At 46.0% G+C, this 27,487-nt stretch overlaps 1 protein-coding gene across 3 annotated transcripts in view; it reads right to left on the bottom strand.

Annotated features, from left to right (window-relative positions):
* ano10a (anoctamin 10a) overlaps positions 1 to 27,487 on the bottom strand; it is a 128,979-nt gene that overhangs the window by 11,099 nt on the left and 90,393 nt on the right. For all 3 annotated transcript variants that reach the window (XM_070888944.1, XM_070888928.1, XM_070888936.1), the window contains one exon: positions 8,338 to 8,454. In XM_070888944.1, the coding sequence (XP_070745045.1) occupies positions 8,338 to 8,454 (117 nt within the window). The remainder of the gene's footprint in view (positions 1 to 8,337; positions 8,455 to 27,487) is intronic.

Genomic DNA, 27,487 nt, shown 5'->3' on the forward strand with positions numbered 1-27,487 from the left:
CTCGTCCGTCTCGACCTGTCTGCAGCCTTTGACACTCCATCCTCCTCCAATGCCTCTCCATCATCCTCCAGCTGGGTGGGACTGCACTCGTCTGGTTCCATTCTTATCTATCTAATTGTAGCCTGCAATGGCTTCTCTTCCCACTCCCGCATCGTTACCTCTGGTGTCCCCCAAGATTCTATCCTTGACCCTCTCCTATTTCTCATCTATATGCTGCCCCTTGGCGGTATCATCAGAATACACGGAATCAGTTTCCACGTGTATGCTGACGACACCCAGCTCTGCTTCACTCCCACTTCTCTCGACCTCTCCACGGTCTCTAAATTGTCAGACTGCTTGTCCAACATCCAGTACTGGATGAACAGAAATTTTCTCCAATTAAATATTGGGAAGACATTGTCTTTGGTCCCCGCCACAAACTGCGTTCCCTGGCCACCGACTCCATCCCTCTCCCTGGCATCTGTCCGAGGCTGAACCAGACTATTCGCAACCTAGGTGTCATATTTCACTCTGAAATGAGCTTCCGGCCACATATCCGCGACATAACTAAAACTGCCTATTTCCACCTCCGTAACATTGCCCTTCTCCGCCCCTGCCTCAGCTCATCTGCTGCTGAAACTCTCATCCATGCCTTTGTTACCTCTAGACTTGACTACTCCAACACACTCTTGGCTGGCCTCCCACATTCTACCCTACGTAAACTTGGTGTCATCCAAAACTCGGCAACCCATGTCCTAACTCGCACCAAGTCCTACTCATCCATCACCCCTGTGCTCCGCTGACCTACATTGGCTCCCGGATAAGCAATGTCTCAATTTCAAAATTCTCATCCTTGTTTTCAAATCCCTCCCTATCTCTGTAATCTCCTTCAGCCCCGCCCCCCTCCAGATATCTGCGATCTTCAAATTCTGCCCTCTTGAGCATCTCTGATTATAACTGCTCAACCATTGGCGGCTGTGCCTTCAGCTGCTTGGGCCTTAAGTTCTGGAACTCCCTCCCTAAACCTATCTGCCTCTCTACCCTCCTTTAAAACGCTCCTTAAAACCTACCTCTTTGACCAAGCTTTTGGTGATCTGCTCTAATTTCTTGTTATGTGGCTTGGTGTCAAATTTATTTGTTTTGTCTTATAACACTCCTGTGAAGCACCTTAGACGTTTTACTACGTTAAGGGCGCTATATAAATACAAGTTGTTATGGTCCACTGCACCTCTCTCTCCCCTTGCCTGTGGTGGTTTGGTTCAGCCTCACTACCTTTTGCGCAGCTCAATTATTTATTAATCAAATGTGGAATGCACTGCCTGAAAGGGTGATGGAAGCAGATTCAAGAGTAACTTTCAAAAGGAAATTGGATAAATACTTGAATAGGAAAAATTTGCAGAGCTATGGGGAAAGAGCAGGGGCATGGAACTAATTGGACAGCTCTTTCAAAGAGGCAGCACAGGCACGATGGGCCGAATGGCTTCCTTCTGTGCTGTATCATTCTATGAAATCGTCGCTCATTGGTCCCATGGAGTGCTGCTGCCTGACTGGCCTTTTAAAAGGATATGGTGGCCCAACTAAGCCCTGGCTCCACTGTTTAAAAATGGCAAGGTGCCATTTTCAAAATATGTGTCAATGAAAAGCTTTAAAAATATACAACTTTTTCATAATATCCCAGCGAATTTTAAACTAAATTGCACCTGTTTTTTTTTTAAAAACACTGCATAAACTATCAGGGCAAAAATAAAACCCGTGTCAAGTAATGACAGTTAAAGAAACATTTTTTTCTCATTTTGTTTGTTGGTAATGTCGGAGAGATCAACTATCCAAGTTAAACATCTTTCTCATAGCATGTACTTCCTTGCAAATTTAAAAAAATGTTTCTTGGGATGTGGGCATCGCTGTCAAGGCCTGCATTTCTTGCCCATCCCTAGTTACCCTAGGTAAGGACATTTGCGAACCACTCACACTTGGTCACACTTACTTCCTGTTACACTTTTGTCATCAAACATTATAGATAACACCTCTATTGTTATAAAGCAGCCTATTCACGGACTCACTGTGCAACACAATGACAGGATCTATCAGCATTAAATAATAATATTCTGTATATGAAAATATATGATGCTCCTGCCATTATAAAATAACTATATTCCCCAATTTCCATTTACAAGGCCACAGGAGATCTGCCAGGAATATGAAATAATACAATGTGCACGTCACACTATAATTTTCCAGTTGAAATAAAACAGCGTACCTCCGACTTACTATAAAGGTCACAATAGTTTTGCAGGTTTGTGCTATTTTTAATCTCCGTATGCCTGCTGCTGGATTTAAATTAAAAAGCCTGATCCTATTCATTTACAAATACCTTTTAAACAAGTGTCTTATCTCAGAACCTTTACCCAAGAGAAACCAAATAATGAGCACTTTTATTATGCCAGTGGCCAGGGCTTTGCTTATACATAATTAAGCTTTGCATTTAAATAGCATCTCATCATGTTGAAAGTATTAAAAATGCTTCAGACAATGAGTCATTTCAAAATGGTGTATTTGGTACTTTCAGTCTATATTTGTCACTGTTCCCTTTAATCCTGTTCCAAAAATATTTTAACAGCTTATGACTGTAAAATGACAACCCAAAGCTCATCCATTCCATATTTTAATTGGAAGGTTTTCTACCGAGCACATTCCCTAAAGGGAGTTGGAAAAGCAAGTATTTAAAAAAGACTTGCATTTATATAGCCCCTTTTACCACTGCAGGACGTCCCAAAGTGCTTTACTACTTTTGAGGTGTAGTCACTGTTGTCATGTAGGAAACGCGGCAGACACTTTGCGCATAACAAGCTCCCACAAACAGCAATGACGAGATAATCTGTTTTTAGTGATGCTGATTGAGGGATAAATATTGGCCAGGACACCAGGGATAACTCCTGCTTTTCTTCAAAATAGTACCAAGAGATCTTTTACGTCCACCTGGGAGAGCAGAAGGGGCTTCAGTTTAACCTCTCATCTGAAAGACGGCACCTCCAACAATGCAACACTCCCTCAGTACTGCACTGGAGTGTCAGCCTACATTTATGTGGTTTAGTCTCTGGAGGGGGACGAGAGTGCTCTGAGTCACGGCTGACTGAACTGTACATTCCTCCCACTACCTGAACTACCTACTGTACCTCTGGCGAGGAGGTACAATATGCCCCATTGAACTGTGAAAAATGCTTGCAAGAAAGAGTTAAAGATCAATCATGGACGGCTGTAATAAATACTTCAATTTAGACTTTCTTAGAGGAGTTGAGCCTCCAAGAACTATCAAGGGAATTTCAACAAAGAAACTCCAAGTTTTTAACAGCCTAACTAATACTGAGATTGGCTATATCGATGACTGATTCTTTATATAATTACACTCGAGTTATTTTGTACACCATCATGTGAAAGTAATTGGTCAGCAGCTTGTGAATGTACTGCTTCTGGGTTATTGCAAGCCTGAACTCGTCTTTCTGACTACATCCAAGAAAATGCCTCCTTCGAATGTGGGATCAATCTGGACAGCTGCCTTTATTCCCAAGTTTGTCAATCTTCCCCTTGTTTGGGTGGTAATGGTAGAGAATGTAATCTTATTTCTGGCTTGCTCCAGTGGTGGTACCTGGCTCCACCATAGGCTCAACCTGGTGGTCTGGGCTCATTGGATTCCTGGTTTATAGGTGCCAATAGTAAGTGTCTGGTTTTAAAATGTTGATAAGCTCAACATAGCCTTATTTATCCAATTTGCGACAGTCCAGCCAAGAATCTGATCCCTGGCAGTTTTCCATCTGGTGAACGTGACCTTGGGTGGTAATTTATTTTTGTCGGGCTGACTCATCAGCACCATTACTAAAACAACTGCTGGTATTTTGAAATATGCTACCACAGCATTCAAATAAGGAGGGAAAATACTGTGGATGCCGGAAATCTGAAATTATAAACAGAATATGCTGGAAACACTCAGCAGGTCAGGCAGCATCTGTGAAGAGACAGAGTTAACGTTTCAGATCAATGACCCTTCGTCGGAACTGACCTGAAACGTTAACTCTGTTCCTCTGTCCACAGATGCTGCCTGACCTGCTCAGTATTGCCAGCATTTTCTGTTTATAATTCAGATAAGAACTTTGATTTTGGAGAACTTGCATTTACAATCTTACAAAGCAAAATGTGAAGCTAATTCTGAAGTAACCAGTGATAAAAGGATTCAACAGGATAGATACAGAGAAACTATTTCCTCTGGTAAAAGGAGTCCAGGACAAGGGGGCACAATCTTAACATTTGAGCCAGGCCATTTAGAATTGAAATCAGGAAGCACTTTTTCCCCCACACAAAGGGTAGTGGAAATCTGGAACTCTCTCAGTCAAAAGACTGTGGGTTAATTGAAAATTTAAAGACCGAGATGGATATATTTTTGTACGGTAAGGCTATCAAGGAATATGTAGCAAAGGCAGGCAAATGGAGTTGAGATACAGAACTGCCAATTATGTAATTGCATGGTTGAACAGGCTCGTGGGGCTGAATGGCCTCCTCCTATTCCTAACCAAGTGTTGGTATGTTGCTACATGGATGGCCTTCAAAAGAGAAAGACAGAGTCTAAAGCAAATATAACTTTTTTAATCACTTCCCCTCCAAGGGATGTTTCTTACCAGCCATTCATCTTCGTGAACATTTTCGATTTGTAGTAAGGCCGAATGCTAAATGATAAAATGTTGATATTTCCAAAAGGCTGGATAGCCTTCAGATTCTAGTATTGAAGGTCATTTATCTTCATACATTCTGATCAGGAAAGATGAGGGGCATTGAATATTTGAGGTTGGGAATGGAATGTTACTTTCATACAAAAATGACTTGCAGCTGCAAAATTAAATGGATTTTCCTTCCCCCATTTTTAGCGAGATCACTTCTGGGTAACAGAATTAGCAGAATGGCTGAGTAAGATAATAAACATTACTTCAACCACAGGTGGTGCTATGCAGCTCTGGCCTTGTGCTGAGATTACTACTAGGCAGTCCCTTGTGACGAGGATGACGCTCTTCTCACCAAAAAAGATGGGCTCACAGGTGTTACAATGAGTTACATCTTAAAGGGCTGGAAGATGCCTGTGCGTGGATTTTTTTACCGTTGCACACCAGCCACCACACGAGCTTGACAGACCTAGGTCTTGATCCAGTGGCAAGGATTAACCAAGACGACTGGAGATTACTAAATGGATGACCCACTTCTGCCATCTTTGAAAGAAAATGAGTGAATGTAGAACACAAGTAATTCAAATAGATTCAGTGGAATGTCAGCCTGGCCCCTTAGTGATAGGAACCAGTCAGTGTCCCATTTTCCAGTCAGTGTCTTCTTTTATCAGTTGCTATGGAAAAATATGAACTGAAAACTAGCAAAGATATTTAGACATTACTCACTTACAGAATGCCCCTCTCCAGTGTTCACACATGCTGCCGAATAAGTCTGGGGCTATTTTCTCTAGAAAAGAGTAGGCTGAGGAGTGACGTGATTGAGGTATTTAAGATCATGAGAGGGTTCGATAGGGTAGACATAGAGATATTTCCACCTGTGGGGAGGCCAAAACTAGGGGCCATAAATATCAACAGTCACTAATAAATCCAATGAGAAACTTCATTACCCAGAGTGGTTAGAATGTGGAACTTGCTACCACAAGGAGTGGTTGAGGTGAATAGCATAGATACATTTAAGGGGAAGCTAGATAAATAAATGTGGGAGAAAGGAATAGAATATGCTGGTGGGGTCAGATGAAGTAGGGTAGGAGGAGTCTCGTGTGGAGCATAAACACCAGAATGGACCATTTGGCCCGAAAGGCCTGTTTCAGTACTGTAAATACGATGTAATTCTATGTAATAAAACGTATAAAATGAATAAAATGTTTTGGATATTACGAACCTGACGTTTGCTCTTAGCTTCCGGGTTCTTTCAAACTTTTGACCCCAGGTACTAAGTGTTGATGTCAATGACAGGAGTTATTTGTGAAATTTAACCTGGTTGCATAAACCTTTTCCAAGTACTGGGTTTGTACAAAGAATTACATCCTCAATTTTCTTCCATGTAACACAGATTACGACAAACACCACCAGCATCTACATGGACAGTGACATGTACTGGCCCTTCCAAATTGCAGGTTACATTGGCTTTCAATCAGAATGTCTTTCAGATGGGACGTTAAACTGAGGTCCCGTCTACCCTCTCAGGTGGATGTAAAAGTTCCCACGGCACTACTGGAAGAGCAGGATAGTTCTGGCCAATATTTATCCCTCAACCAACACTTAATTCAGATTATCTGATCATATATCTCATTGCTGTTTGTGGTACCTTGCTGTGTGCAAATTGGCTGACGTGTTTCATTACAACAGTGACTCCTGAGGTCATCAAAAGCACCATATAAATGCAAGTGCTTCTTTATATTTAAAAAAAATTTGCAGCTTTTAAAATATTATAAAACAACTGTGTATACGAACAGTTTGCTAATCAATTGAATTCAACATACATTAAAATGAGAACACAAAAATTAAAGGCTCTTTGGGGCTCAATTTTCCCCAAAGCTGTTTTTTTGGCATACTTGAAGAGTTACACCTGTTTTTGGGGGGCCCCAAGGACACCAAAAAAAAATCTTCCAAGTTTCCCCGTTGGATTTCTTCATTTTGGTGCCACCTAGCTTGTCATTTAGTTTTGAGGCTGGAGCCATAAAGATTAGGTTGCCACGGTAATCAGGGACACAATTAGGGCTGAGGCTGGAAAGTGAATCATACAGCCAGCTTGCAACCTGCACAAATACATTAAAATACATTGCAGCAACTTACCAAGCACAAGCACATTACAGCAACTTACCTCCATTAAATTATTAAAGTCCCCATCCCCTTCTCGATGCTGGTGCCAACCCCCATTCCTATGCCAGGTCGAAGGGCCTCCACGCACCTATCCCTGGCCGAATGGCCTCCCGGTCCTCGCACCTATCCCAGGCCGAATGGCCTCCTCCATCCTTGTCCCAGGCCGAATGGCCTCCTCCCACCCGGGTCCCGCACCCATCCCAGGTCGAATGGCCTCCTCCCTCCTGGGTCCCGCACCTATCTCAGGCCGAATGGCCTCCCGATGCCGGTCCCCGCACCTATCCCAGGCCGAATGGCCTCCTCCCTCCCTGTCCCCGCACCAATCCCAGGCCGAATGGCCTCCTCCCTCCCTGTCCCAGCACCAATCCCAGGCCGAATGGCCTCCTCCCGGTCCCCGCACCTATCCCAGGTCGAATGGCCTCCTCCCTCCCAGGTCCCGCACCTATCTCAGGCCGAATGGCCTCCTCCCGGTCCCCGCACCTATCCCAGGTCGAATAGCCTCCTCCCTCCCGGGTCTCGCACCTATCTCAGGCCGAATGGCCTCCCGATGCCGGTCCCTGCACCTATCTCAGGCCGAATGGCCTCCTCCCTCCCGGTCCTCGCACCTATCTCAGGCCGAATGGCCTCCTTCCTCCCTGTCCCCGCACCTATCCCAGGCCAAATGGCCTCCTCCCTCCCGGTCCCTGCACCTATCCCAGGCCGAATGGCCTCCTCCCTCCCGGTCCCCCGCACCTATCAGAGGCCGAATAGCTTCCCGATGCCGGTCCCCGCATCTATCCCAGGCCGAATGGCCTCCTCCCTCCAGGTCCCCACACCTAACTGTACCCGAAAGACTTGCCCCACCCTCTCTTACCTCTTCTACTGCTGTCCAGGTATCTGCTGGGGTGATTTACTTACCTGCGTCGATTTCCTTAACTCACCAGAAGGCTTTTCTAGAGGCCACAAACACTGGCGTAAGAAGAACTGGAGTAACTCTGAACTGGCCAAACTTGCCTAACTGGCCAGAATTGGCACAGATGGCAGGTTATGTTCTCTTTGACTGAAAAAATGTTTAACCTAACAAAATCGTAACTGAGCTACACTGATGTAAATTGATTGGGGAAACTTGTATTTTTTTTTTTAAAAACTTAGGCCAAAAAAGCGGCCTGCATCAAAAAAACGGCGCAAATCACTGGGGAAAATTGAGCCCATTGGATGCATTTGAACAGTCAAAATAGTATGTTAATATTTTAATAAATGCAAACTTGTTCTATTATACTATGGCTAACTCGACCAGTCATCAGTTAAATCGCAATCACAAAGTTAAGCTTTTGTGCTGTATCTGAGTAACTGGTTAGCCACTGGTACACTGGAAAGAGATTGCAGAAAAGGGCAGAAATTTCCCTAAAATGTCTCACATCCACATTTGAGAAATTAATGAGGATAAATTACTTTTCATATCTTAAATTTCTAATTTATCATTAGCTATCTAAACAATCCCCCTCTTTACCTTGTGTTTGAGGGCTTCTATAGACTCAAATTCCAGCTTGGCTACTTTATTACGAATATCACTTGGTATATCAGAGATGGCAAATGCCAAGATAAATTTCATTGCCAACAGGATATGCTGAAAAGCATAAAACAAAGAACATATTATTATCCAACATCACAACATTATAATTAATGGAAATACTCAAAAAATAATTTTAAGTTTTACAAAATAATGTACATATATTGCATGCTACAACATATCTCATAATGTCCAACATGGAGGAAATACTTTATTCATTATTCCTTGGGAGATCTATCTGGCCAGCTGAAGGGTGGGACACCTCCATCTGAGGCTTCAATACTCCCAACATGCACAGTTAACCATTTATATTCTCCTAACGTGACCTGATAGAGGTCTTTAAAATTATGGGGTTTGGTAGGGTAGATGTAGTGAAGATTTTTCCATCTGTGGGGGGAGTCCAAAACTAAGGGCCATAAAGTGTCACTAATAATCCAGTAGGATGTTTAGGAGAAACCTCTTTACCCAAAGAGTGGTGAGAATTGGAATTCGCCACCACAGGGAGTATTTGAGGCGAATAACATTACGGGCCTTTACGGGAAGCTAGATAAATGCACAAAGGAGGAAGAAATGGAAGGATATGTTGATAGGGTGAGATGAAGAGGGGTGAGAGGGCTTGTGTGGAGCATAAACACCGGCATAGACCTGTGGGCCAAATAACCTGCTTCCGTGCTGTAAATTCTATGTAAATAGGACCCTAAACTGAAAGAAACTTCCTTCTCTCCTCCACGCTTTTATCTAGGGTATTTCTTGAACCTCGGTCTTTTCTCTAGACTAAAACAAGTAGCAGCCTTTAATTTATTATAAAGCCCAGACCATTAGTCGATAAGGGTAAGTACCTGTAAAATGCATTCACAGTATCTTTACAATCCCCTTCACAATACATCATAGAATATTATTAGTCAATTGGCCAATTACATCTATACTGGGTCTCTGAAAAAGCGATCTGATCAAGATCTTTTAAATGATAAAGGTATTCAATAAAGGTAGATGTAGAGAAACTATTTCCTCTAGATGAGAAGTACAAAACAAGGGGGCATAATTTTAAAATTAGAGCTGGGCCGTTCAGGCGTAAAAATCAGAAAGTACTTTTTCCACACAAAGGGTAGTGGAAATCTAGAACACTCTCCCAAAAGTCTGTGAAATTTTCAAGACAGAGATCGATAATTTTTTTGTTGGGTAAGGCATCAACGGATATGGTGAAAAGGCAGTAAATGGTGTTGAGGTACAGGTCAGCCAATGATCTGATTGAAGGGTGGAACAAGGTCGAAGGGCTGAATGACCTCCTCCTATTCCACCAAGTCCTTTCCCATTTCCTCAGATGGTTTTAATTTTTATTTTACAAATATTTATCTACTTCCCTTTTACAGGCCAATATCGATTCTGCTTTCACTGCTCTTCTCAGTGGGGCATTCCATGGCCTAAAAATGTATTTTAAAAAATTCTCCTAACCTATCATATCGATCTTAAATTTATCCTGTCTAGTAGCTGACTTACTGATCAATAGTAATTGTTCCCCCTCCCCCATTTATTTATCAAACCAGGTCATAACTTTGAGCTCTATTAGATTTCCTCTTGACCTTTGTTCTAATGAAAGGAACCGCAGTTTCTCCTCGTATCTAAAGGCTCTCATAATGGGGAGGTTGTCTTCTCAAATCAGAAAGATCTTTCTGTGCTCACTGAATAAACAGGGCCTTCACAATGCCTTCAGCACCCTGAAGGATTCCAAAAGTATGTCAGTTATAATGATAGACCTGTTCTCCTCGCTACAAGAACACAATCTATGAACAGTGCTAACTTTAATGATTCCTGACTACCGTATTTACTTTCTGCAGGAATGAAAAAATTCAGCATTTTAAAAAGGTCAGTCTGTCATTATTCATAAAGTTAGCATTTGTGTCTCCAAATTCATATGACACATTTAAAAAAAAAAGGATGTAGAAATGTTGTTTATTTCCAGTGGTGTTCAATTGCATTTACTGAGACATGAATGGTCACAGAGCTGCATGCAGGGCGTTTGCAATTTAATTTTGACTACAATTTAATTTTTACTACAATTGTATGTACACGGACTTGCAAGTGTTAAACTAAGGGTTCTAACCATTCTATCATTATAGGCAGTCCCTTGAAATCAAGACTTGCTTCCATTCTAAAATTGAATTCTCAGGTGACTGTACAGTCCAAAATGGGAATTACGGTCTCTGTCACAGCTGGGACAGACGGTGATTGAAGGAAAGGGTGGGTGGGGAGTCTGGTTTCCCGCTCACTCCTTCCGCTGTCTGCGTTTGATTTCTGCATGCTCTCGGCGACAAGACTCGAGGTGCTCAACGCCTTCCCGGATTCTCTTCCTCCACTTTGGGCGGTCTTGGGCCAGGGATTCCCAGGTGCCGGTGGGGATGTTGCACTTTATCAAGGAGGCTTTGAGGGTGTCCTTGTAACAATTCCTCTGTCCACCTGGGGCTCGTTTGCCGTGCAGGAGTTCCGAGTAGAGCGCTTGCTTTGGGAGTCTCGTGTTGGGCATGTGGAAGATGTGGCCTGCCCACCGGAGCTGGTCGAGTGTGGTCAGTGCTTCGATTCCATTCAATACCCCAGTGAAAAACATTGCGCATGTCCATTAGGGAATCAAGCTGCCTTTGCTGTTAGGTGCAGCCTGCAACTCATGCCAAAATCAAAAAACTAAATCATGAAGATTTGTCCCGATGCTCACTCTTATGAAAATGATGCAGGCGAATAAACCCCAAAAGAAAATGACCAATTCATTGGTTTTAGTGGTGTTTGTTGAGGGATGAAAGCCAGGACACCAGGGGAATGCTTTTGTTTCTTGAAGTGGTATCATGGGATCTTTTATCTGAGTAGGCAAAGAGGACGTCTCATCCGAAAGGCAGCACTTCCAGCAGTGAAGCATTGGTCGAGATTGTGTGCTCACGTACTAGAGTAAGGCATGAACCCATGTACTTCAGACTCAGAGACAAGATGGAAATGGATATTGACAGACCCATAAAGTTAGATTAAGAGGTAGACAGATGATAGACAGACATAGATGGATCTATAGGCAAATCAATAGATACAGATTGATATGGATAGTTAGATGGATCAACAGAGGTAGGTCTACATAGGTGGAAGAGATGGATAGGCAGGTAGAGAGATAGAGGGACCACCAGGTAGGTAGAGTGGCAGGCAATTTTCCCACTAACTTGCGTACGTGTGTGGACGTGCAGTAATGGGAAAGGTCCCACACAGGCCCCTCACCGGCTTTTACGTTGTGAACACCTCGTATGTGCAGAAATTTAAAGGTACCATGCATTAAAAGAAACAGGCTGTGCAGAACAAAGCGCAGCTCACAGGGAACACTGGTGGCAGGTAGGTTGGTAGGCAGGGAAGTCAATCGAGAGGAAAAGTACTACAGGTAATTGCATAATTGATCATTTATGTTAAGCGGAAAACAGTTTGATAACATGAAATTAGAAATTGATCAACATTTATGTCTCACTAATGAATGCAAATGGTATTTTCTCAAATTTACTCCAAAATGTATGCTTAATAAGAGGTTGTCAAGTTTTGACATGGAAAAAAGTTAGTATATTAACTAGATGATCTTATAAAACATTGGCCCAGATTTTCCTGTTAAAATAACGGTGAGGCTAATGGTACTCTGTTTTTTATGCGTAAATGGTACAGCAACTTCAAGCGAGGGACTGATGCGCGGTTAAACTCAAATATCCAAAAATTACTGTCAGAGTTGCACCGCTCCGCTGTTAGCTTCTCAAAAATGGCATCGCGCTGTCTGCCCATTGAAATGCTTTGAATGGCGTGAAGTTGCTATATTTCTGCACGAAGTAACTATTTGTAGTGTAATTTTTTACAGACAGCTATCCGTCACGCTGCACCCACACCCCCCGGGCCCTGAATCATTCCCTTCACGTGGTACCGAGAAGCAGGACCTAGGTCCCGACTCTCTTCCGCCGTTGATTCCCCGAGGACTCGGCCTCGCCAGGTCCCGACTTGCTCCGACTCTCTATGCCTCCACCCCAGGACTCGTCGAGGACTCGCGAAGCCCCAATTCGCTCCCTCGCTGATAGCGGCGGGCATGGGCCCCGAGAGGGCGACAATCCTGGGCACGATAGCGAGAAAGAGTGTGGGGTGGGGAGGAAGAGGGAGAGAGGCAGACGAGAGAGCGAGGCTGGGGAAGGGGGGGGGGGGGGTGGGAGAGAGGCATGAGAGGCCGCGGGTGGGTGGTGGAGAGAGGCGCGGGTGGGTGGTGGAGAGGCATGAGGCGCCGCGGGTGGGTGGTGGAGAGAGGTGCGGGTGGGTGGTGGAGAGGAGAGGGGCCGCGGGTGGGGGGGGTGGAGAGAGGCCGCGGGTGGGGGGGGGGGGGGGGTGGAGAGGCGCCGCGGATGGGGGGGGGGGGGTGGAGAGAGGCCGCGGGTGGGGGTGGGGTGGAGAGAGGCCGCGGGTGGGGGTGGGGTGGAGAGAGGCCGCGGGTGGGGGGGGTGGAGAGAGGCCGCGGGTGGGGGGGGTGGAGAGAGAGAGGCCGCGGGTGGGGGGGGGGAGGGTGGAGAGAGGCGGGTGGGGGGGAGGGTGGAGAGAGGCAGGTGGGGGGGGGGGGTGGAGAGAGGCAGGTGGGGGGGGGGGGTGGAGAGAGGCCACGGGTGGGGGGGGGGGGGGGTGGAGAGAGGCCGCGGGTGGAGAGAGGCCGCGGGTGGGGGGGGTGGGGGTGGAGAGAGGCCGCGGGTGGGTGGGTGGGTGGAGAGAGGCCGCGGGGGGGGGGTGGAGAGAGGCCGCGGGTGGCGAGGGGGCCGTGGGTGGGTGGTGGAGAGAGGCGCGGGTGGGGGGGGGGGGGGTGGAGAGAGGCCGCGGGTGGGTGGGGGGGTGGAGAGAGCCGCGGGTGGGGGGGGGGATGTGGAGGAGCCGCGGGTGGGTGGTGGAGAGAGGCCGCGGGTGGGGGGGTTGGAGAGGGGCCGCGGGTGGGTGGTGGAGAGAGGCGCGGGTGGGTGATGGAAAGGAGAGGGGCCGCGGGAGGAGAGGGGCCGCGGGTGGGGGGGGGGGTGGAGAGAGGCCGCGGGTGGGGGGGGGTGGAGAGAGGCCGCGGGTGGGGGGGGGGTGGAGAGAGGCCGCGGGTGGGGGGGGGTGGAGAGGCGCCGCGGGTGGGGGGGGGTGGAGAGAGGCCGCGGGTGGGGGAGGTGGAGAGAGGCCGCGGGTGGGGGAGGTGGAGAGAGACCGCGGGTGGGGGAGGTGGAGAGAGGCCGCGGGTGGGGGAGGTGGAGAGAGGCCGCGGGTGGGGGAGGTGGAGAGAGACCGCGGGTGGGGGGGGGGGTGGAGAGAGGCCGCGGGTGGGGGAGGTGGAGAGAGGCCGCGGGTGGGGGGGGGTGGAGAGAGGCCGCGGGTGGGGGAGGTGGAGAGAGGCCGCGGGTGGGGGGGGGGGTGGAGAGAGGCCGCGGGTGGGGGGGGGGGGTGGAGAGAGGCCGCGGGTGGGGGAGGTGGAGAGAGGCCGCGGGTGGGGGAGGTGGAGAGAGACCGCGGGTGGGGGAGGTGGAGAGAGACCGCGGGTGGGGGAGGTGGAGAGAGGCCGCGGGTGGGGCGGGGTGGAGAGAGGCCGCGGGTGGGGGAGGTGGAGAGAGGCCGCGGGTGGGGGGATGGAGAGAGGCCGCGGGTGGGGGGATGGAGAGAGGCCGCGGGTGGGGGGGGTGGAGAGAGGCCGCGGGTGGGGGGGGGGGTGGAGAGAGGCCGCGGGTGGGGGGGGGGGTGGAGAGAGGCCGCGGGTGGGGGGGGTGGAGAGAGGCCGCGGGTGGGGGAGGTGGAGAGAGACCGCGGGTGGGGCGGGGTGGAGAGAGGCCGCGGGTGGGGGGGGGTGGAGAGAGGCCGCGGGTGGGGGGGGGTGGAGAGAGGCCGCGGGTGGGGGTGGAGAGAGGCCGCGGGTGGGGGTGGGGAGGTGGAGAGAGGCCGCGGGGAGGCGCGGGTGGGGGGGGGTGGGGAGACAGATCACGTTCTTACAACCCCCTACAAGGGACATCGTTGGAGTAGATGATATCCCGAAGTCACGACACTGTCACTATTCACTTCATACCTAATAAACCTGTTAACAATCCGAAAACAATGCCTGCCCCATCTATGATGGTGGTGGTGGGGGGAGGAATGTACTTGATCTGTGGTAAGGCACTTCGGCTGAGGGAGGGAAGCACTTGGACTGGGGTAAGGCACTTTCCTGGGGGAGGCGTGCAATTGCGCTGGGGTACAGCACTTTGGCTGGGCCTTGCTGTCATCTGGGGAGCTCTGTCCTCTGTCGCTTCAGGAAATCAAAGTGGATCGAGTTACAATTTGAAAAGTCAGTGAGACCTTGGGATGGGCGGTTCCAGTTGCACATTCCAGTGAAATTTCAGGGTGTGGCTTATCCTCCAAGGGGATCAATCAGAAACAAAGGGTAGAGCATGGCGGCCATTTTCACTGTACAAACAAGCGCATCCATTTGTGCAGCAGATACGAAGTAAACTCGCTCCAGAAAGTGAAGTCTTGTCCATTCCACTCTAAGTACCCTTTTAATGATGTGATAAGTGTTTATTACTGCCAGTCAACCTCTCTGGCCCTGATAATTAACTATTACAAGTATGGAGTTTCATTCTCAGGTTTTAATTGTCATTGGAGATTTAAAAAATGTAAAATGTTGACATTTTAAAATCTTTTTTTCCTTTTCCTTTTCCTCTCTCTCTATCTATCTATCCAATCTCCACCCCCCTCCCCGACCCCATTTCTTTTTCTGTACCTGGACACTGAATTCACCTACTCTAATTTACACTTCAGTCCTTGCACTGTTTATTTCACAATCCTTCAATCTGATTGGTTAAGGAGATACTCAGGACCCACAAACCATATTTCCCTCGCTGCGACATTATCAGCTCGCACTCTTAGCAACTTGCCATGCAAAAAATGTTAAAAACTACATGTGCAAAGGCAAGTCTAACTAACAGCAGACGCTGTTAGATGTAATGCCTCAGCAAAAGGTATTTGACAAGGTGCCACATAAAATGTTACTGCACAAGATAAAAGTTCTTGGGGTTGGGGGTAATATAGTAACATGGATAGAGGATTGGCTAACTAACAGAGAACAGAGAGTCGGGATAAATGGTTCATTCTCTTGTTGGCAACTAGTAACTAGTAGGATGCTGCAGGGATCAGTGCTGGGACCCCAACTATTTACAATCTATATTAACGACTTGGAAGAAGGGACTGGGTGTAATGTAGCCAAGTTTGCTGATGATACAAAGATGGGAGGAAAAGCAATGTGTGAGGAAGGCACACAAAATCTGCACAAGGACAGAAACAGGCTAAGTGAGTGGGCAAAAATTTGGCAGATGGAGTAAAATGTTAAAAAGTGCGAGGTCATGCACTTTGGCAGAAAAAAATCAAAGAGCAAGTTGTTACTTAAATGGAGAAAGATTGCAAAGTGCTGCAGTGCAGCGGGACCTGGGGGTCCTTGTGCATGAAACACAAAAGGATAGTATGCAGGTATAACAAGTGATCAAGAAGGCTAATGGTATCTTGGCCTTTATTGCAAAGGGGATGGAGTATAAAAGCAGGGAAGTCTTGCTACAGCTATACAGGGTATTGGTGAAGCCACACCTGGAATACTGCGTGCAGTTTTGGTTTCACTATTTACGGAAGGATATACTTGCTTTGGAGGCAGTTCAGAGAAGGTTTATTCGGTTGATTCCGGAGATGAGGGGGTTGACTTATTAGGAACAGTTGAGCCTCTACTCATTGGAATTCAGAAGAATGAGAGGTGATCTTATCAAAACGTATAAGATTATGAGGGGGGCTTGACAAGATGGATGCAGAGAGGATGTTTTCATTGATGGGGGAGACTAGAACTAGAGGGCATAATCTTAGAATAAGGGGCCGCCCATTTAAAACAGAGATGAGGAGAAATTTCTTCTCTCAGGAGGGTTGGAATTCGCTGTTTGAGAGCTGTGGAAGCTGGGACATTGAATAAATTTAAGACAGAAATAGACAGTTTCTTCAACGATAAGGGGATAAGGGGTTAGGTGGAGCTGAGTCCATGATCAGATCAGCCATGAGCGTATTAAATGGCGGAGCAGACGCGAGGGGCCGTATGGCCTACTCCTGTTTCTATTTCTTATGCTCTTAAAAGTTGGCCCATTCATCTTTTATTGTTGTGGTCCCAATACACCCTCTGCTGGAGTTTACATGTTACTGAGTAAACAATAACAAAAATTATTACAATTGGGGGGGATTGATTTCATCTGACTAAATTGTGGGTTTTTTTCAATCGAGTACTATATCATCAGATCATGGTGGGGGTCCCAGTATGCTTAATGGTACTAAAGTTTCGACCCACTACAGTTTCAGAACTATTTAACCTCCAGACCGTAGACCTCTGGATGTCCCAAAGTGCTTTACAGCCAATTAAGTATTTTTGAAGTGTAATCACTGTTGTAATGTAGGCAACTATGGCAGACAATTTGTGCACAGCAAGGGCCCACAAACAGTTAAGAGATTAATGATCATATAATCTAGGTTAGTGATGTTGGTTGAGGGATAAATATTGGCCAGTACACACCAGAGCGAACTCCCCTGCTCTTTTTTGAATAGTGCCATGGGATCTTTCAGGTCCACTTGTTTAATATCACATCTGAGGTTGTGAAGGTTTTCATTCAGTCTGAGACAGTGTCCAGGGAGGGGGAATCAAGTTGGTTGTGAGGGAACAGGAGGAGGCCATTCAGCCCCTCAAGCCTGTTCCACCACTCAATTATCATGGCTGATTTGTACCTCAAATCTATTTACCCACCTTTGATACATATCCTTTGATACCCTTACCTAATAAAAATCTGTCGATCTGTCTCAAAAATATAAATTGATCCCAGCATCCACAGCCTTTTGGAGGAGAGTGTTTCACATTTCCACTACCCTTTGTGTGAAAACATGCTTCCTGATTTCAATTCTGAATGGCTTAGCTCTAGTTTTAAGATTATGCCCCCTAGTTCTGGATTTTCCCCATCAGAGAAACTAGCTTCTCTGTATCTAATCCTTCAAATCTTGTTATTTTAAATACCTCAATTAGATCACTCTTAAACCTTCTAAAGGGATTATAACTCAAGTTTATGCAACCTGTCCTCAGAATTTAACCCTTTAAGTCCTGGTATCATTCTGGTGAATTTGCACAGTACCCCCTCCCTCCAAGGTCACTATTACATAGCATTTACAGCACAGAAGCAGGCCATTCGGCCCAACAGGTTTATGTTCCACAGAGCCTTCTCCCACCCGTCTTCATCTCACCCTATTAACATATCTTTCTGTTCCTTTCTCCCTCATGTGTTTATCTAGCTTTCCCTTAAATGTATCTATGCTAGTCGTCTCAACCACCCCATGTGGTAGCGAGTTCCACATTCTGACCACTCTCTGGATAAAGACGTTTCCCCTATTGGATTTATTTATTTGACTATCTTATATTCACGGCCCCTAGTTCTGGTCTCCCCCGCAAGTGGAAACATCAATATCCTTCCTGAGGTGCAGTGCTCGGAAATGAACAAGGCTCCGTACAACTGAAGCAGAATTTCCGCCACTTTGTATTCCAACCCCCTTAAGATAAAGACCAACATTCCATTAGCCTTTTTGTTTACTTTTCGTACTGAGCACTAATATTTAGTGATGTGTGTACATGGACAGACACAAAATATTTGTAAATCCCTTTGCCCCTCCACAGTTCTTAGTTTCTCACCATTAAGAAAATATTCTGATTTGTTCTTCTTGGATCCAAAGTGGATGACCTCCATATCTGCCACAATTTTGCACACTCATTTAATCTGTCTATGCCTCTTTGTAACTTGCTGTTCCCATCTGCAAAACTTACAATGCCTCCTAATTTAGCGTCATCTGCAAACTTGGATATACAACTCTCTAGTCATTCATCGATATATATGGTGAAAAGCAGAGGCCCTAGTACAGATCTCTGGGGAACACCACTTGTCACATTCTTCCAATCAGAGTATGTTGTTGTTATCCCGACTCTGTCTCCTACCTACCTACCAATCAACTACCAACACATGTCATAAGGTTACCTCCAATTCTATGCACTCTCACGTTTCCTAATGTTAGTGGGAGTTGTGTACAGACCTCCAAATAGTAGTAGTGATGTTGGGGAGGGCATCAAACAAGAAATTAGGGGTGCATGCAATAAAGGTGCAGCAGTTATTATGGGTGACTTTAATATGTATATAGATTGGGCTAACCAAACTGGAAACAATACGGTGGAGGAGGATTTCCTGGAGTGCATAAGGGATGGTTTTCTAGACCAATATGTCAAGGAACCAACTAGGGGGGAGGCCATCTTAGACTGGGTGTTGTGTAATGAGAGAGGATTAATTAGCAATCTCGTTGTGCGAGGCCCCTTGGGGAAGAGTGACCATAACATGGTGGAATTCTACATTAGGATGGAGAATGAAACAGTTAATTCAGAGACCATGGTCCAGAACTTAAAGAAGGGTAACTTTGAAGATATGAGGCGTGAATTGGCTAGGATAGATTGGCGAATGATACTTAAGGGGTTGACAGTGGATGGGCAATGGCAGACATTTAGAGACCACATGGATGAACTACAACAATTGTACATCCCTCTCTGGCGTAAAAATAAAAAAGGGAAGGTGGCTCAACCGTGGCTATCAAGGGAAATCAGGGATAGTATTAAAGCCAAGGAAGTGGCATACAAATTGGCCAGAAATAGCAGCGAACCCAGGGATTGGGAGAAATTTAGAACTCAGCAGAGGAGGACAAAGGGTTTGATTAGGGCAGGGAAAATAGAGTACGAGAGGAAGCTTGCAGGGAACATTAAGACAGACTGCAAAAGCTTCTATAGATATGTAAAGAGAAAAAGGTTAGTAAAGACAAACGTAGGTCCCCTGCAGTCAGAATCAGGGGAAGTCATAATGGGGAACAAAGAAATGGCAGACCAATTGAACAAGTACTTTGGTTCGGTATTCACTGAGAACACAAATAACCTTCCTGATATAAAAGGGGTCAGAGGGTCTAGTAAGAAGGAGGAACTGAGGGAAATCCTTATTAGTCGGGAAATTGTGTTGGGGAAATTGATGGGATTGAAGGCCGATAAATCCCCAGGACCTGATGGTCTGCATCCCAGAGTACTTAAGGAGGTGGCCTTGGAAATAGCGGATGCATTGACAGTCATTTTCCAACATTCCATAGACTCTGGATCAGTTCCTATGGAGTGGAGGGTAGCCAATGTAACCCCACTTTTTAAAAAAGGGAGAGAGAAAACAGGGAATTATAGATCGGTCAGCCTGACATCGGTAGTGGGTAAAATGATGGAATCAATTATTAAGGATGTCATAGCAGCGCATTTGGAAAGAGGTGACATGATAGGTCCAAGTCAGCATGGATTTGTGAAAGGGAAATCATGCTCAACAAATCTTCTGGAATTTTTTGAGCATGTTTCCAGTAGAGTGGATAAGGGAGAACCAGTTGATGTGGTGTATTTGGACTTTCAGAAGGCTTTCGACAAGGTCCCACACAAGAGATTAATGTGCAAAGTTAAAGCACATGGGATTGGGGGTTGTGTGCTGAAGTGGATTGAGAACTGGTTGGCAGACAGGAAGCAAAGAGTCGGAGTAAATGGGTACTTTTCAGAATGGCAGGCAGTGACTAGTGGGGTACCGCAAGGTTCTGTGCTTTGGCCCCAGCTGTTTACATTGTACATTAATGATTTAGACGAGGGGATTAAATGTAGTATCTCCAAATTTGCGGATGACACTAAGTTGGGTGGCAGTGTGAGCTGTGAGGAGGATGCTATGAGGCTGCAGAGTGACTTGGATAGTTTCGGTGAGTGGGCAAATGCAGGGCAGATGAAGTATAATGTGGATAAATGTGAGGTTATCCACTTTGGTGGTAAAAACAGAGAGACAGACTATTATCTGAATGGTGACAGATTAGGAAAAGGGGAGGTGCAACGAGACCTGGTTGTCATGGTACATCAGTCATTGAAGGTTGGCATGCAGGTACAGCAGGCGGTTAAGAAAGCAAATGGCAAGTTGGCCTTCATAGCGAGGGGATTTGAGTACAGGGGCAGGGAGGTGTTACTACAGTTGTACAGGGCCTTGGTGAGGCCACACCTGGAGTATTGTGTACAGTTTTGGTCTCCTAACTTGAGGAAGGACATTCTTGCTATTGAGGGAGTGCAGCGAAGGTTCACCAGACTGATTTCCGGGATGGCAGGACTGACATATCAAAAAAGAATGGATCAACTGGGCTTGCATTCACTGGAGTTCAGAAGAATGAGAGGGGATCTCATAGAAACGTTTAAAATTCTGACGGGTTTAGACAGGTTAGATGCAGGAAGAATGTTCCCAATGTTGGGGAAGTCCAGAACCAGGGGTCACAGTCTAAGGATAAGGGGTAAGCTATTTAGGACCGAGATGAGGAGAAACTTCTTCACCCAGAGAGTGGTGAACCTGTGGAATTCTCTACCACAGAAAGTTGTTGAGGCCAATTCACTAAATATATTCAAAAAGGAGTTAGATGTAGTCCTTACTACTAGGGGGATCAAGGGGTATGGCGAGAAAGCAGGAATGGGGTACTGAAGTTGCATGTTCAGCCATGAACTCATTGAATGGCGGTGCAGGCTCGAAGGGCCGAATGGCCTACTCCTGCACTTATTTTCTATGTTTCTATAATCTCTTGTGCGGAACCGTATCAAATGCCTCTGGAAGTCTATATAAACAACACCCATCGACTCCTCTGTCATGTCCACCATGTTAGTGACATTCTCAAAAAATTTAGATTAGTCAGACCTGATCTACCTTTCACAAATCCATGTATACTCTCTGATCAGCTCATACTTGTCCAAGTGCTCAGTCACTCTGTCTTGATGATAGATTCCAGTAACTTCCCCACAACTAACATGAAACTGATAGGTCTGTAGTTTCTTGGTTTTTGCCTCCCTCCTGTCTTAAATAACACTTGCAATTTTCCAATCCAAAAGCATAATTCCTGGATCTGGAGAGCTTTGAACAATTATGAATAGCGCATCTCCCCACCTGTTTCTTGTAATACCCTTGGGTGGCAATCATCAGATCCTGGAAAGCTATCTACATTAAGTCCCATTATTTTCTCCCTTTTAAAACAAAATTATATTAAAGCCACTAACTTTCTCCCCTTGACTTATTTTAGGTTGGCATCTGTTGCTGGTATTTTGTCCTCTTCCTCCGACAGTGTATTTGGTAAGTAAAATCCAATCACAGTCTATCTAGTAGGTCTGTATCAAAAGGCTATTCTGAGGCATAACAAACAAGTGTATGTTTAATTTTCAACTGATTTTTTCCCACTCCAAGATAACTGATCCAAACAAAAATCACAGATAAATGATTCAATTTGCTCTGCATAAACCTGTAACTTCCATCGTCTGAAACATAATTAAGATTCATCAGTTATGCAAATGAAACAGATCAGGTACAGACAATGGGCTCAATTTTCCCGTTATCTGCGCCGTTTTTTTGGCTTGCGCCATTGTTTTTTGGAGTAAGTTAAAATATTCAAGTTTCCCCAAAGTTTCTGCGGCAGCGTAACTCAGTTACGGTTTTTTTAAGGTTAGGATTTTTTTTGCACCATGGGGGCGTAACCTGATGTTTGCGCCAGTTTTTCACATTTAAGCAAGTTTGGCCAACTTACATTTTTCCTAGGACGGCGTATGTGAGCACTCCCAAAAAAACCTTCAGGGCACTTAAGAAAAACCAACACATTAAAGAATGGAGTAGAAAGACACTATTGTTTTTAGGCAAAGTTTTGGAGGGAGTCAAGAAGACAAAGAAAATGCATCATGAAGCTTAATTTTTTTCAAAGTACCATGCCACCACCGAACATCATCTCACCGGGCTTGAGGGTCGGAGCGTCGGCCAGCAAAATCGCTCCCTCGCCTGGACACGGGCTCGGGGCACGGCTTCAAAAGAAGCCCGGGGGGGTGGTGGGGTGGGGGTGGGGTGGAAGCCGAACTAAAGGGATGAGAACCCTTCGGCTATATAGCAGTTTCAAAAGAATCACTTGAGGAACCTCCGAGCACATAGGATGATGGGCAGGAGGCCTTACCCACATCGGGTACATAAGAAATAGGAGCATGAGTAGGCCACCTGGCTCCTCGAGTCTGCTCCGCCATTTAATATGATCGTGGCTAATCTGATCCTAGAAACATAGAAAATAGGTGCAGGAGTCGGCCATTCGGCCTTTCGAGCCTGCACCACCATTCAATGAGTTCATGGCTGAACCCCATTCCTGCTATAGAACATGGACTCAGCTCCATTTCCCTGCCCGCTCCACATAACCCTTTATTCCCTTATCGCTCAAAAATCTGTCTATCTCCGCCTTAAATATATATCACCCAGCCTCCATAGCTCTCTGAGACAGAGAATTCCATAAATTTACAACCCTCAAGAAATTCCTCCTCATCTCAGCTTTAAATGGGCGGCCCCTTATTCTAAGACTATTTTTAGTTTCCCCTATGAGTGGAAATATCCTCTCTGCATCCCCCTTGTCAAGCCCCCTTATTATCTTATATGTTTCGATAAGATCACCTCTCATTCTTCTGAACTCCAATGAGTATAGGCCCAACTTATCTTCATAAGTCAACCCCCTCATCTCCGGAATCAACCTAGTGAACCTTCTCTGAACAGCCTCCAATACAAGTATATCTTTCCTTAAATACGGAGACCAAAACTGTACATAGTACTCGAGGTGTGGCCTCATCAATACCCTGTACAGTTGTAGCAGGACGTCTCTGCTTTTATACTCTATCCCCCTTGTAATAAAGGCAACATTCCATTTCCCTCGCTGATTGCTTGCTGTACCTGCATACTAACTTTTTGTGTTTCATGCACAAGGACCCCCAGGTCCCTCTGTATTACAGCATTTTGCAATTTTTCTCCAATTATAATTTGCTTTTCTATTTTTTCTGCCAAAGGGGATAGCCTCACATTTTCCCATATTATACTCCATCTGCCAAATTTTTGTCCATTCACTTAGCCTGTCTACATCCTTTTGCAGATTTTTTGTGGCCTCCTCACAATTTGCTTTCCCACCCATCTTTGTATCAGCAGCAAACTTGGCTACATTACACTCAGTTCCTTCATCCAAGTAATTAATATAGATTGTAAATAGTTAAGGACCCAGCACTGATCCCTGCGACACCCCACTAGTCACTGTTTGCCAATTGGAAAATGACCCATTTAGCCCGACTTTCTGTTTGCCAATCCTCTATCTATGCTAATATATTACCCCCAACCCCGTGAACTTTTATCTTGTGCAGTAACCTTTTATGTCATTATCATCTTATTGAATGCCTTCTGGAAATCCTAATACACCACATCCACTGGTTCCCCCTTATCCAGCCTGCTCGTTACATCCTCAAAAGAACTCCAGCAAATTTGTCAAACATGATTTCCCTTTCTTAAAACTATGCTGACTGCTTGATTGAATTATGCTTTTCCAAATATCCCGCTACTGATTCCTTAATAATGGACTGCAGCATTTTCCCAACGACAGATGTTAGGCTAACTATAGTTTCCTGCTTTTTGTCTGCCTCCTTTTTTTTTATATCGAGACAGGCGTTCGCTGATGTACTTGCACCTGAGCAATGCAGACTATGTGAGAAGGCTGCGTTTCCGCAAAAAAGTTGTAACCGAGGTCTAAGAGTTAATAAAAAGCAGGCCTGCAACCCTAGAAGCGTCAGGAGGACTGTTTTGTCACTTGAAGTGAAGGTTACAGCTGCACTTTCATTTTATGCATCGAGATCATTCCAGGCCATAACTGGGGATGTGTGCACCATTTCTCAACATGCAACACATACCTGCATTTGCAGGTGACTGCTGCACTATATGCCCAGAGGAATGACTAAATAAAATTCCCCATGACCGCCCAGACAATGCGTGACAGGGCTGTGGGTTTCTCCAGGATTGCTGGCTTCCCAAAGGTACAGGGCTGCATTGATTGTATCCACATCGCCTTGCGAGAATCTTTAAAGGATTCCAAGATGTACAGGAACAGAAAAGGCTTCCACTCTGAATGTGCAGCTCGTCTGTGACGGCATGCATCGCGTCATGGCAGTTGATGTGAGATACCCTGGGAGCACCCATGATGCATTCATCCTATGCAAGAGCGCTATATCTGCCTTGTTTCAGCAGCAGCCAGAAGGGCAGAGCTGGCTGCTAGGGGGCAAAAGGTACGGCCTCGCCACCTGGCTCATGACATCCCTATGCGTGAACCAGACAGAAGCTGACCGGGAATACAACATGTCGCACATTGCAGCACGCAGCATAAGAGAGAGGACCATTGACATCTTGAAGCAGCGTTTCTGATGCCTGGACCATTCCGGAGGCTACTTACAATACTCCCCTGAGATTGTCGGTCAGTTCACTGTTGTCTGCTGCACAACTTAGCCATCATGAGGCAGCAGCAGCTGGTTGTAGAAGACCCACCTGAGGTGAGAGTGGCTGATGATGAGGAGGAAGATTCAGATGACGAGGAGAAGGACGATGAAGAAACCTTGCAACTACCTGAACCCGGAACACAATGGCGGAGGAGGGCGGGCCGTTGTGCCCCTTTAACGACTGCTCGAGCCTTGCACCAGCAGCTCATCCGTGAATGCTTTGCTGCCTGAAGGCTCAGCGGCAACTATTCCAAATGGACCATGTTTACTGTTTGGATCTGTCCCCTAATGCTGTGTTGTGTTCATGGAACAAATAATGGAAATGATTTTTGTTTAGTTCAAAAAATTGTGTTTAGAATGGAACAAATAATGGAAATTATTCAGTTATAATTTAAAATATATTTTATTCAAAAGTTTAACACTTGTTTGTACTTAACCTAACTTTAATAAAAATATTCTTGCATCAAATTTTAAGGACTAGATTTTCCATTATTTTTGCATGCATAACGCCCATTTTAACGCTGAAATGATGTGTAATGCCCAGATACTGCCCATTTAGCCACAAAATGGAAACTGACGCCCATTTCTCGATCACTTATTGCCGAGCATTACTTTCCGCATGTGCGTAACGGCGAGAAAAAATAATACCGCCCGTCCACTTTTTGGGGGTGGAATCATCATAATGGGCGATACCAACACCCATAATATCGCCTAGCGTTACTTTCGGCACGTAATTAACACCGAGATTTAATAATACCACCCGGCCACTATTTTTTGTCATAAAGATCACATTTGCCGAAACTAATGCCTAGTATATCGCCCATCCTTACTTTCGGTACCTCGTGCACACATCTCTCCCACAATATCGCCCGCCAAAAAAAACGGCGGGAAAAAGTGGAACTAACCGGAACTACTCAGAGGTATGGGCGCCATGTTCTAAATCACATGCCACATCATTTAAAAGGCTGCTCTGCTTCAACCGGCGTCGCTGAAGCGCGAGTCCAGGAATCGGAGAGGCCTATAAAGGCCCAGCTTGTGCAGCTGCAAGGAGAAGGCAATAAAGAAGTTGAAAGAAATCGAAAGGTGACATCACAGCCAAGGGGGTAAGTGATTGGCTGGTGATTGGCAAGTAGCTTCTCTTTGTCCTTCTTTATCAGTAAGTAACATTTAGCATTGTTGTTGCCAAATTAAGTTTATCTAAGGGTTAAGTCATGGCAGGAGAGCTCGGACACGTGTTATGCTCCTCCTGCACCATGTGGGAAGTCAGGGACGCTTCCGGTGTCCCTGACGACTAAGTGTGCGGAAAGTGTATCTGCCTCCAGCTCCTGACGAACTGCATTGCGGCACTGGAGCTGCGGGTGGATTCACTCTGGAGCATGCACGATGCTGAGAATGACATGAATAGCACGTTTAGTGAGTTGGTCTCACCACAGGTAAAGGGTACACAGCCAGATAGTAAATGGGTGACCAACAGGAAGAGCAGTGCAAGGAAGGTAGTGCAGGGGTCCCTTGTGGTCATTCCTCTGCAAAGCAGATACACCGCTTTGAGGGGGATGACTTATCAGGGGAGGGCAGCAGCAGCCAAGTTCATGGCACCGTGGGTGGCTCTGCTGCACAGGAGGGCAGGAAAGAGAGTGGGAGAGCTATACTGATAGGGGATTCAATTGTAAGGGGAATAGATAGGCGTTTCTGCGGCCGCAACCGAGACTCCAGGATGGTATGTTGCCTTCCTGGTGCAAGGGTCAAGGATGTCTCGGAGCAGGTGCAGGACATTCTGAAAAGGGAGGGTGAACAGCCAGTTGTCGTGGTGCATATAGGTACTAACAATATAGGTAAAAAATGGGATGAGATCCTACGAGACGAATTTAGGGAGCTAGGAGCTAAATTAAAATGTAGGACCTCAAAAGTAGTAATCTCAGAATTTCTACCAGTGCCACGTGCTAGTCAGAGTAGGAATCACAGGATAGCTCAGATGAATACGTGGCTTGAGCAGTGGTGCAGAAGGGAGGGATTCAAATTCCTGGGGCATTGGAACCGGTTCTGGGGGAGGTGGGACCAGTACAAACCAGATGGGTCTGCACCTGGGCAGGACCGGAACCAATGTCCTAGGGGGAGTGGGGGAGGAATTAAACTAATATGGCAGGGGGATGGGAACCTATGCAGGGAGGCAGAGGGAAACAAGAGGAAGACAGAGGCAAAATATAGAAAGGAGAATAGTAAAAGTGGAGGGCAGAGAATCCCAAGGCAAAAAACAAAAAGGGCCACTTTACAGCAAAATTCTAAAGGGGCAAGGTGTGTTAAAAAGACAAGCCTGAAGGCTCCATGCCTCAATGCAAGGAGTATTCGGAATAAGGTGGACGAATTAACTGCGCAGATAGAAGTTAATGGATATGATGTAATTGGCATCACAGAGACATGGCTCCAGGGTGACCAAGGCTGGGAACTCAACATCCAGGGGTATTCAACATTTAGGAAGGATAAACAGAGAGGAAAAGGTGGCGGGGTGGTGTTGCTGGTTAAAGAGGAAATTAATGCAATAGGAAGGAAAGACATTGGCTTGGATGATATGGAATCGGTATGGGTAGAGCTGCGGAATACCAAAGGGCAGAACACGCTGGTGGGAGTTGTGTACAGGCCACCAACTCCCAGTGAGGT

Source organism: Pristiophorus japonicus, chromosome 1 (genome assembly GCF_044704955.1).
Source record: "Pristiophorus japonicus isolate sPriJap1 chromosome 1, sPriJap1.hap1, whole genome shotgun sequence".
In the NCBI taxonomy this organism is placed as follows: domain Eukaryota; kingdom Metazoa; phylum Chordata; class Chondrichthyes; family Pristiophoridae; genus Pristiophorus; species Pristiophorus japonicus.